This window comes from Cryptotermes secundus, unplaced genomic scaffold (assembly GCF_002891405.2).
Source record: "Cryptotermes secundus unplaced genomic scaffold, Csec_1.0 scaffold854, whole genome shotgun sequence".
NCBI lineage: Eukaryota > Metazoa > Arthropoda > Insecta > Blattodea > Kalotermitidae > Cryptotermes > Cryptotermes secundus.
In genome coordinates, this window is record NW_019727108.1 from 442,994 (window position 1) to 454,562 (window position 11,569).

The following is an 11,569-nucleotide window of genomic DNA, read 5'->3' on the forward strand; positions in this document are numbered from 1 at the left end:
GTTGTTCTGTATGTGTTTGTGGCCACAACACAATTTCTGCATGGCGCCACATCCCAGAAGACGGCTTTCTTCATAGTCACTGCCATGAAAACCTCAAATCTTACATAACTATAAATATTTTAATGTATTGGAACAGCCGTTGTAGTTGCAAAGACTTTAGATTTTACAGCAAATTGTATATTATTCATATTGTATGTATATATTTTAACTTTTAGAACATGTACTGTAATAGTGGCTTCTAACTGTATTGATGTAAAGGTGTCCCTCTGAAGACCGAAACATGTAAGGGCGTGAATGATTGAAAAAAGAAAATCTTAACCAGTCACAGTGAATGGAACTATTTAACTTTTTTGTAATTTAGAGCTCCTAATAAATTGGCAGTCATGATTAATCAGCATGCCACAGAATGATCATTCTAGGCTTCAACTGTATTAAAATAAACTGCTGTCTGTCTACAGGCATTATGAAGCTTTATGTATTCTCAGTTCTGTACCATGAGTCACAATATGGGAAGGGTCAAGCCAGACATCTAACCCCTGGATTAAAAAAAATCGAAATTTAAAAATGGGGAAATATATCAAATATTAAACACCAAAAATTATTATTATTGTTGTTGTTGTTATTATTATTATTCTATCCTGATTACCTTGGCATGACTTGTAAAAATTGTCTTAACAGCTTAACCCCACCTCCAGAAAATAATCTTGGTAATACCCATGTTCTGCACAAATGTAATGTACTAAAGTGTCTACATAATTTACTTTCCAGGATTTTGAGGTATATGGAGAATTCTTTTACTTTGAAGATGCCAGATATGTTACGATCCGCAACTGCAAAGAGGTTACTCTTCAAACCACGGATATTAATTCCTCAGAACTGGAAGAACTACACTTACATCACATACACACCGTTGTTTTCAACATCTTCCTGCCTTCAAGTACTGACTCATTAAAAATTGAAAATGTTAGCAATCTTACAGGGCTGCACAACCACAGTTTATTACATGTGCAACATCTACGTAACTTGGTGATCAAGAATACAAATGTTCAGCTAATTGACAGCCATACATTTTCAGATATATCTGTGGAAAACATCTATTTCATTAATACGACCTTTAAATATCTTAATACAGGCTCATTGAATTTCACTGGTATGAAAGACAGTCTTAACAATTCAGTGTTTCACATTGAAAGATGTACCTTTGAAAAATTGGATCTGAATGCTATTTCAGTAAAAAGGATTGGTACCTTTCGGATCCTAGAATCAGATTTCAAAGGGATCCTTAAAGAAAACTCCTTTAAAATATCAAGCTCAACAACCTTCTTCAGATCTAACACCTTCACTTGCAGTGAGAGAAAAGATACTTGTAATGATATACAATTTGATATATTAGAAAATTTTTATGGATTTACTCAGCATAATTCTCAGGAGCTGTGCAAATTTCTTCAGACAAACTACTGCAGATCTCATAAGACAAAGGCTATGATAAATTCCTTACAGAGCTGTTATCCCAAACTCCTTAAATATGGAGTCAACAAATCATGCATGCCTCTTGAACCAGACAAAGGTTATAACATTTATCTTAATATCAGCCTTATGTTGGTTTGTAAGCTTGTTCTAAAAATAATGGTCTTTTGAACCATAATGTAGATACATAAAAATTCTGCAAAATTACTTCTCACTGAATTTGAGGTTCTTACAGCAGTGACTATGAAGAGCATTCTCTCCTGGGCTGTGACACCATGTAGTCCAATAGAAGTCAACTGCCGTTTAGGAGGATCATACCACCTCCATTTTTACAGTGGCAAAGAGTAATCCAAGCAAGTAAGGTTACTTCTTTGGCTTACTTGTCCACCATGAAGATAGGAGAAGGTTAAAGTAAAGAAAAGGTAAAGCTATCCCTTTAACAGGCTGTGAAGGCCCATAGGGTTGTGAGACATCGAGGCTTCCAAATTTTCTAGACAGTTGGCTCATAGATGACAGTGTGGTCATCAGCCTTACATGCAGGCTGCCTTTTACCCCCAGAAAGATTCCTGGTAGTCATTTCTGATAGAGGCTGAGTCAACCCCAGGGCCATAGTGCGGTTGGAAGGATTAGCTGAAGATACTGGTGAACTTCCATTAGCCTACATAGTGTCACATCCCAGAATACAGTATTCTTCTCACTTCTCATTCTTTTCTCAAAATTTTTCATAGGAATGTAATTGGAAAATAGATATGAAATCTCTTTAATCTCTGTAGAATAAAATTACCCAGTGATGAAAGAGATGGAATGAAGAAAGACTTCTTGAAAGAAGTAAATATCTTTGTAAAATTTGATGATTTCACAGTGAATAAATGCACTAAAATCTCCCCAGGCAATCAGCTGTATTAAAGTTGAGTTACAAATCAGAGTTTCTAAGACCTGCTCTGTCTCCATCATGGAGATTGACGTGGGGGCTATGTTTGGCAACAGGAGAGCAAAGGCAGTTTTAGTATTTAGTAATATGTATGCCTGCTTTGGATCTAAAATGGGCTGACACATCAGCCACAAATGCTAATTTTCCATATATTAATAATATGAAGGTGATTCAGAAAGTTTCCATGCTTCCTTCCCCACCAAATTGTATTTAATATGGAATGTTACAAGTGGGTCACTTTTCTACATAGTCTTCTTGTGTCTGAGTGCATTTTGTATGACAGTCCACAAGCTTTCTGATGCCATCAGAAAAGAACTGTTTGGGCCAAGTGTGAAGCCAGTCCTTCCTATGCCTCATCATCATCTGCAAATCTGTGACCTCCAAACCCCCTCTTTAAAGGTCCAAGGAGATGGAAATCCAAAGATGCAGGGTCGGAACTGTAGGCTGGATGGTTGAGAACTTCAAATTTCAGCTCCTGAAAGGTTTTCCTGGTATGAACGGTAGTACGAAGTAAAGCACTGTTGTGTGCAAGATGAGAACATCTTCCAGTAACCTTCTTCATTTTGTGCAAATGGCTGGCCTTGGTTCACAGTGTCAGAGTACCTTGCGCTTGCTACTGTGGGTGGGTGTCCCAAGCATTCTGAAGCAGTTACGCTTGTTCCGCCTTTCATAAACATGTCTATCCATGTGTACACACCCCATCAATGTAGTGCATTGTCCCTGTGTTGAGCACATACATGTATGTGAATTTCAGCCCTTTCAACACATTCTTCCCATAAAAATAAACCATATCCCTCTGGTCTCCTTTCATGCAAAATGAAAAGTGGTGCAGCCATCTTCCCTGCTTCTCCACAGCTTACTCACTGCATCCAAGGCCATGCCAAGCAGTGTAATGACATGTCATCTCACAAGGTCAGTGCTGCCAATTGTCATCAGGCCATCTTGTATATTCTCAGACAGGAGCAGAAGTGAGGATAGTTTTTGAATCCCCCATGTATAAAATGGATCCTAGATAAACTGGTTGGAAGATGTGGACAGGGCCCTATGGTGGACTTCTATCAACATGGTGAATCTTTGAGTTCATTAAAGTAAGATGTTTTGAGAGGCTGTTGAGGAATGTTATGTTTCCTTTCTGCTTTGGGTTATTTACTAAACTGAAGTTAACTGAATATGGGAAAATAATACACTCTTTATGTTGGATTTTGGCTGTGGACCAGAAAATGTATTCATTAAATTAGGATTTCACTATAGCCATAGTTCTACTGATATTACACCCAAACCGGCACAATAACAAACCATAATCTTTAGCAGTGACATAATATGTTCATGTTTACATTTATTCTCTTTATTGACAAAACACATTTCATTTACCAAAACACTCTAGTACTGCTTCTTGGAATGACCCGATATAAAAAATTATTGATTTCAAATATAAAGCCATCACTGATATAATTCAAGAATTATATTAAAAATATCTTTAAGTATTTCTGGAATAATCAGAGTGTGTACATGGATCCCTTGGGTGGGACCCATACTCCAGTGAATTGTTAATACTAAAAAATAAAAAATAAAGAGGTAAAGATGTGCCTGTGCTTAACTAATTAAGCACTATGCCATGGAGATATATGGGGCAGTGGATGTATACACCCACATTTTCCTGACATCGGCACTAGCTGGAGGCAAGTGGTTAGTTTCACACCCTGGAGAAGAGCCCCAGGTACCCACTGGATATGAGGCTGGGTGAACCTCAGAGCTGTTCTGGACGATGAGAAGTGCAATTTCTTGACCCTACCAGGACTTGAACTCCGACCTCTCAGTTGTCCAGCCTGTAGCCAGTTGCTATACCAACTGCTCTGTCCCAGCTCCTCAAATTCAATAAATACAGGTGTTTTTTTTAGGGAAAACTCAAATTATAAAGCCTAATGATGAATAACATGTAGAGGCAAATGAGAACGGACAATTTGAATGTAATATATGCAGATACTGTTAAAAAAGAGCTTTAACATAAATTTAAGGTTCTCACAGTAGTGACACAGAAGACAGTTCTATCATCTGTGATGTAACACCATACAGTCTGGTAGAAGTTGACTGACATTCTGGAGGAATGTACTGTCTCCATCTTCAGAATCAAAAACTAAGCTGATTGTTTGGATTCTTTACAACCCTGAAAATGGAAGCAGTATGTTTCTATGTACTTTTCAAAATATCTGGTGTTCTTTCATAAATGTTCCTTATCTTTGTTGGTATACCTAACAAATATTCTATACTAAATATACTGTTGGTGGTAAGGACTTACTACTAGAACTGCAAACTGCTGTGTCAGGAATCCCAAATTAGTATGAAGTTTGCAGTACGAATCTTGAAGTTTGATGTTCTCCTGAACCAAACTGCGGCTGTTATTCTCAAATTTATTAATCACCTTCCTGTATAAATCTTCTTCTTCTCTGAACCTGTAACAAAGCAGAATAATATGTATATGCCACAACTAAAATCCAAAGCAAATATGTTACAATTCAAAGAAAGCAGTCTTCTGGGATTTGGCACCATGTATATGTGGTGTTAGCCGACGTTTTGGACTCAGTCTGTTTTTACTGGTTCTCACGGTCTCTTCGCTTGCAGATTTCTTATATTTTTTCTACCCTGAAGATGGAGGCGATACGTTCCTCCGAAATGTCGGTTAACACCACATATACACGGTGCCAAATCCCAGAAGACTGCTTTCTTCATAGTCACCGCTGTGAAAGCCTCAAATCTTACATGTTACAATTCATCCAAATGAAAGTCACAAATTATAACACTAGGGTACATATGGCTATGGGCAGCAATTTTGGCATACATATCCTAAAAGGACCGGAAGGATTTATGTCCAGTTCTCACGCATGGAAAAATCATAATGAATGGGTGTGTTGTTCTTGGTCTTATAACATGGAGGGTTGTGCCTTTTGAGAGACCATCAATTTAAAAAAAAAAAAAGTGGAGAAGTTAAGGGTAAGTTCAAAAGAAACTTTAAACAGTAAATATTACTGTAATTTGGGATGTGACACAGTGTGAACTGAAATAAATTTATTGACATTTCAGAGGAATATACTGCCTCCAACTTAGGGTGATTACATGACAACAGACAGTGATCACAGTTGCCACCATGAGAACCTGAATTCCCACAACTTTATAAGATTGTAAAAGCATATAGCATACACTCAGTGTTTATTCTGAAATGCTAAAAAATATTTACTTCCTCATGAAAATTTTATTTGAATTAAATATATATTTACATACATGCTGACCTACGAATTCAGGTGGAAGAATGCGTCTTTCAATTATTATTAAGAATATGAGGCTTTTGTTATCTTCTCATAGAAGACTAGTCTTAATTTATCAGTAAACTTTCCATATATGTATAGAAGACCACTGTAGATTGTTGAATATACAGGTTAAGAAATGTAATAATGTTTGTTTCATTTTTTCTACAAGTGTAGTTTAAAACTTGTTTTGCTCTGTTGAATATTTAACGAGTTTTATAAGCAGGGCCCGGATTTTGATGACCTGAAAATATTTAAAAAATGACCTAAAATATGACCCAGAAATGTAATATGCAGGGCCCGGATTTTGATGACCTGAAAATAGTAAAAAAATGACCTATAAAATTACTGAAAAAATCCAGAGAAATGACCTAAGGGAGAAAAGAAAGAACACTTCGCTTCCATGTTATTCACATTTCAGAAAACATATGAAGAAAAATTCCCTAAAATTGCCAAAAGTGACAAGAAATACCCTTAAAAGTCCAAAAAATTACCTCCAAAATGAAAAAATTACCTTAAACCTAAAAATGTCAAAAAATTACCTATAAAATTTACATTTCTGTAACAAGCAGCTCATATCCGAGATTTATCTATTTAAGAGCATTGCATAGGATACAAGGAAAAAAAGATGACATGTCATCAAAATCTGGGCCCTGGTTATAAGAAAGGCATGTATGTTCCAGTCCCAATGAGGTGGATTTTTCAATTTACCTTATCCATCCAGCCACACTATGTCCCTGGGTTCAACTCAGTCTCCAGCAGAAATGATTATCAGGAATCTTCTGGGGGGGGGGGGGGGTAANGTAAAGGGCGGCCAGCACATAAGGCTGACAACCTTACCGCCATCTGTCTAGAGAAAATGTGGGAGCCTGTGGGCCTTAATGGCCTTTTACAGGGATAGCTTTAACTTTTTTATTTAAGAAAAACATGTATGTCTTCACACAAGATGTCGTTTTAACCAAAACAGGCGTATGATAACAACAGTGATAAAGGTGTGGGATATTGATGTTTGACGATACAGTCACTTGAAACTATAACAACAAATGTCTGTTGCATTTAGAACAGGTATTACAGATTAGTGGGGAGCATGTATGAAGAATACTGATGGAGACTCCTTTCGTAGCGGTTAGCCCAGTCTAGTGATGACAGTGCTGAGTGGAGGCCCCTAAAAGGGTCGTTTGTCTTAAGCCTCTGTTGGAGCGAGCTTGCAAGTGTGGCGTGCTTCCTTGCAGCAGCCCATGTTCTTCTTTTGCTGCAGCTCAATTATTGCGAGCTGATGGGATAGCGGCGATTCTGGCTGGCTGGCAGAGTCGGTTGCCTACAGTGCGTGTGCTGTTGTTACTTGAGAGTTGGAGTTGTGGTGATCTCTTGATGGCAATGTAGCAGTGACTGATGCTAGCTTGTTGGAAGCCCGCATTTCTATGCCATTACTGCTGGGCAGTGCGCGGACCAGTTGGTGGTGGAGCTGCAGTTATGAGCGCTGATTGGGTAGCACTTATGTGGATGTACAGACAATCAGGCCACAAGCTGTAGAGTAAAAATAACGCCTGCTTTTGGTACACTGTGGGAGGTTCCCATAAAGGAGAGAAAGATGGGCAGAAACAAGAACATGAATGAAAGGAGGGCGAAGCTATTGTTGTCACGCAACCAACTTACACTAAAATATGAATATTACTTACATAGATGAGTTTGAAGAAACATCTGATGTGGTGCTTCTACACACTTCGTGTGCTGCTTTTCTATTGCTTTCATGCTCTTTTTTGTTAGGTACTTGACGAGTCATAGAACGAGGTAGGCGCAAATTATGTCGCAACTGTTCCTGTAGTTGTAGGACCTCATATTCCTTCCTTCTCAGTTCATGGGAATTTTGGCAATCACGCCGAGTCGCTTGGGTCGTCATACGATGTACCTGAAGAGTATAGATTATATCGTTTCTATATGTAACAGATAACAAATAAACCAGTACAGTATGTGAACTCTTCTATGCAGATAAAGCATAAATATACTTAAAATTCTATGTGAAACACTGTTCATGTATCGGTGATTATAAATATGTTAACGGGAAACTGAGGTTATAGATGACAAATTTAACATAATAAGAATCTGTACTAGTAGAATTATGGGGTACGTAGCAGCGTAGTTGGTTGAGGCACTATGCTACAAGCTGGGAGGTCGCGGGATCGAATCCCGATGAGGTGGATATTTTCAATTTACCTAATACTTCCAGCTACACTATGGCCCTGGGGTCGACTCAGCCTCTAACAGAAATGAGTATGAGGAATATTCTTGGGGATAAAGGGCGGTTGGAGCATAAGGCTGACAACCTTACCGCCATCTATGAGCCGATTGTCTACAAAATGTGGGAACCTCAACATCTCACAACCCTATGGGCCTCCACGGCCTGTTACAGCGATTCCTTTACTTCTTTTTTTACTTACTAGTAGAATTACATAGAGATGCATCATCCTAAGTTCTTTATGCAAGTTCTTCAAACGTGAACTTACTTCCTTTTTCTCATTCCTAAGATCAGACTGAAGTTTATCACACTCAGAAGTTAACTTTCGCTCCTTCTCACGGGCACTAGATAACAGTTGTTCCTTGCTTAATAATTCTGCTTTCAAATGATTAACTTGAGCCTGGAGAAAGAGATATGTCAAAACAATGAAATGTATGTAAGGCACTGAAACTGAAACACGAAAACAAACAATCTGAGTAGAATCTAAATTAAAATGTTTGTAATAAAGGGATACAATTACAAGTGGATGGAAACATAAAAAAAATTAATCCAGTCTTTCTGTATAACAATCTATCAGAAATATCAGCTCACTTATCTGTATATATGCACTTCAGCAGTTTCCTTTGTGACTTATTTTCAATACTGTCAGAATCTCAAGAATAGAGCATTGAACGATGGATGGCTGGTGAATATAGAATTGCAAGGGATGTGGAGGGGAAAAATATTGGCGTAATAAGTGTATATCAAGCATGTGCCTGGAAGGCCATGGAGCAAAACTGTGAAGAACATGTCAGGATAGTTGGTGTCTGAGCTGAGATTTCAGCTGAGCACCTCCCAGATACACATGTAGAGAATTATTGCTATACTAGCAAGCTCGATTTATACAATGTAAGATTTGAGGCTTTCACGGTGGTGACTATGAAGAAAGCAGTCTTCTGGGTTTTGGCACCGTGTATATGTGGTGTTAACCGACGTTAACTGACCAGTTCTCACGGTCTCTTCGCTTGCAGATTTCTTATATTTTTCTTCTACCCTGAAGATGGAGGCGATACGTTCCTCCGAAACGTCAGTTAACACCACATATACACGGTGCCAAATCCCAGAAGACTGCTTTCTTGATTTATACAGTTTGTATCTTCTGAACTGTGTAGGCCTGTTCAGACCTAACTTTGACATTTGAGTACTTAGATAAATTTTATGTAGAGCTAAATTTTATCAAAATCTGAGATGGTAAAATTTTGAATGAATGGGTTGTCAAGTCTGCTGGCTAGCATAAATAACATAGCAATGCAATACGGTAACCAGGAAGTGTAAGTCATATATTACTGTTACATACAGTACCTGAAGATTTTTATTTTTGCCTGTTGCTCTGTGCAGTTTATCTTCCACATCATCATGCCTCCAAACAGCAGATCGGTAATGGTGTAACAGATCCCAGACTGTGTCCATTAGGGCAGATACCAATGAAGATGCTTGTGTTTCCAACATTACACAGCCTTCTTCCTTTTTTATTTGAGGCAGTGGTCGTAACCCATGACATTCAAGTTCCTAGTTAAGATAAAAGTAAATTATAAAAACTAACACAAATGTTCAAAGTAAAAAGTAATTTTATCCCTGCGCTTAAGTTCCAAGAAGGAAGAGAGGTAATCAAGGGATAGTGTCGTGCATTTTTAACCACAGGACTACAAGACAGCCTAATGACTAACAAGTAATTATCTTGGAAAATGCCACCATTATGTAAACTGGTGCCACTCAATTTTCATTCCTCAACACAAAAAACAAATTTAGAACTCCTCACTCAGCAATGAACAGACATAGTCAAATGCCGTGTGATCGAATAATGATGCAGTTACAGTGCATTAAACACCCTGTGGGTACCTAAAGTCACCTCTGTTGTGCCTGCAGGCATACAGTCAGCAGTATGAAAACAACTTTTTTATTACAACTGCCACAACACAACTATATCAATGTCAGTGCCTAGTTTTGGCTATTAATAGCCATCATCAGGCAAATACATGGCTAACATATATGCACAACTGAACTGCAGTATTAATAAAATTGGATACAATAATATTAATATATTAAAATATCTGACATAAAAAGACAATAAATTAGATATATATAAAAAGACAAAAGTTATAGTATAAAACAAGAATAAAATTCTTCGACTAATGCTTTACATCATTGAGTCAGTTGTTGGTTTTTGTGATTTTGTTGTGTTCCCACGGACAGATTGGAGTATTCTATATTTTGTATGTATATAAAAAACTATTACTGGAGGCTTGTGATGTAGATGTAGTAATATAAATAATATAATAAAACAACTCAGGTTTATTGATCTGGAATGCAATTAATTACTTTTGGCTCGATTCAAATCAGAACACTTCCAACCTATCTTGTCTTCTTGGTAAAGGTAAATGGGCAGCTCCATACTCTGGCCATTTTACCTCCAGGGAAGAACCCCTGGTGTATATTAAGCAGGATGAAAGTCCATGCCCCTGAGATGACTCAAGTTCTGGTTGTCTCACCAGACAAAACTCATACTGAATGAGCGATCTCAGCTCATAAACATGCATATTAACTTATTTACTATTGTAAGCACAAGGTTCTGCTTTCATTGGTAACATAAAAATATTATAAATTTATTTCATACCAGTGAATTATGTAGGAAAATTCACTGGTGATAAGTGGAAGATGGGCTCCACAGACTGTACTAAACATAGAGATGAGGAATTAGGTCATTGTATATAAACACAGAATTGAGTTAACTAGTTACAATATGGGTTATCCAACAACCCCATCTCCCTACAATGTTGGCAATTAAATTTGACTTCTTAGGTCCAGAAATATACAATTCAATGAAAGGGTAGGAAGTTCATTTGAACTCAATGACAAGTGTAATGAGTTTCAAATGCCTGTTAGATTTTTAATGCTTTAACATGGGAAGTATAAACATATCTTCACCCTGACATGGTTCCAGGTTTTGACTGATATAACGTCTCATGAAATTCTGATTGCCCTTTCAGAATGATTATTTAATATATGACACTAGAATCAAAAAACAACTGCCTCCTACCACTAAAAGACTGATCAACTGTAAACCTGGTATTTAAGGAAATATGGGAATTCCTGCTAGATTTCAATATTTATTTATTTATTTCGTCTCTCTTGATCATTGTTACATGATAAGACAAGTCAGTTAACATTAAGAGGGTGTGTCGTATTATGAATAACACGTTATGCTACACATGCAGTCAAGGTTGACTGTCAAACACAATGATTACCCCACAGAATATTTAAAACTTTTATAACTCTCAGTAAAACATAACAAATCTTACATCTGACAACTGCTGAATGGAAAATATGGCATTACCACCACTCTCTACGTTGTCTAAAGTACTACTAAGCGAATCCTCAGAACTTGACATAATGTCAGCAATAACGGACCCTAAAAGTTAAAAGTTCAACGTATGGAAACGTCATTACACGAATACAAATTTGAAATAATTCATAACAAGTAATAACAGTCATTCTCACATTCAACAAACGCGGGAACTCAGTACGCTCAGTACGCCAATGCGTCTGTACTCACTCCACGGAACGCGTAAATCGAAGATAACAGTGGAAATATTTACC

At 37.4% G+C, this 11,569-nt stretch overlaps 2 protein-coding genes across 7 annotated transcripts in view; one reads left to right on the forward strand and one right to left on the reverse strand.

Moving 5' to 3' along the window:
• Window positions 1-4,021, forward strand: part of LOC111864496 — a 7,331-nt gene extending 3,310 nt beyond the window's left edge. The window contains exon 2 of the mRNA XM_023851777.2: window positions 769-4,021. Coding sequence (XP_023707545.1) covers window positions 769-1,638 — 870 coding nt within the window. The 3' untranslated portion in view covers window positions 1,639-4,021. The remainder of the gene's footprint in view (window positions 1-768) is intronic.
• LOC111864495 (afadin- and alpha-actinin-binding protein-like) overlaps window positions 1-11,518 on the reverse strand; it is a 17,744-nt gene extending 6,226 nt beyond the window's left edge. Inside the window, exons 1-6 of one of the 6 annotated variants that reach the window (XM_033751455.1) lie at window positions 11,471-11,498; window positions 11,272-11,381; window positions 9,275-9,481; window positions 8,136-8,333; window positions 7,377-7,606; window positions 4,695-4,848 (exon numbers count right to left, since the gene is read on the reverse strand). In XM_033751455.1, the coding sequence (XP_033607346.1) occupies window positions 4,695-4,848; window positions 7,377-7,606; window positions 8,136-8,333; window positions 9,275-9,481; window positions 11,272-11,361 (879 nt within the window). In that variant the 5' untranslated portion in view covers window positions 11,362-11,381; window positions 11,471-11,498. The other 5 variants (XM_033751459.1, XM_033751458.1, XM_033751457.1 and 2 more) reach the window with 5 other exon arrangements.
• Window positions 11,519-11,569: the final 51 nt, after the last annotated feature.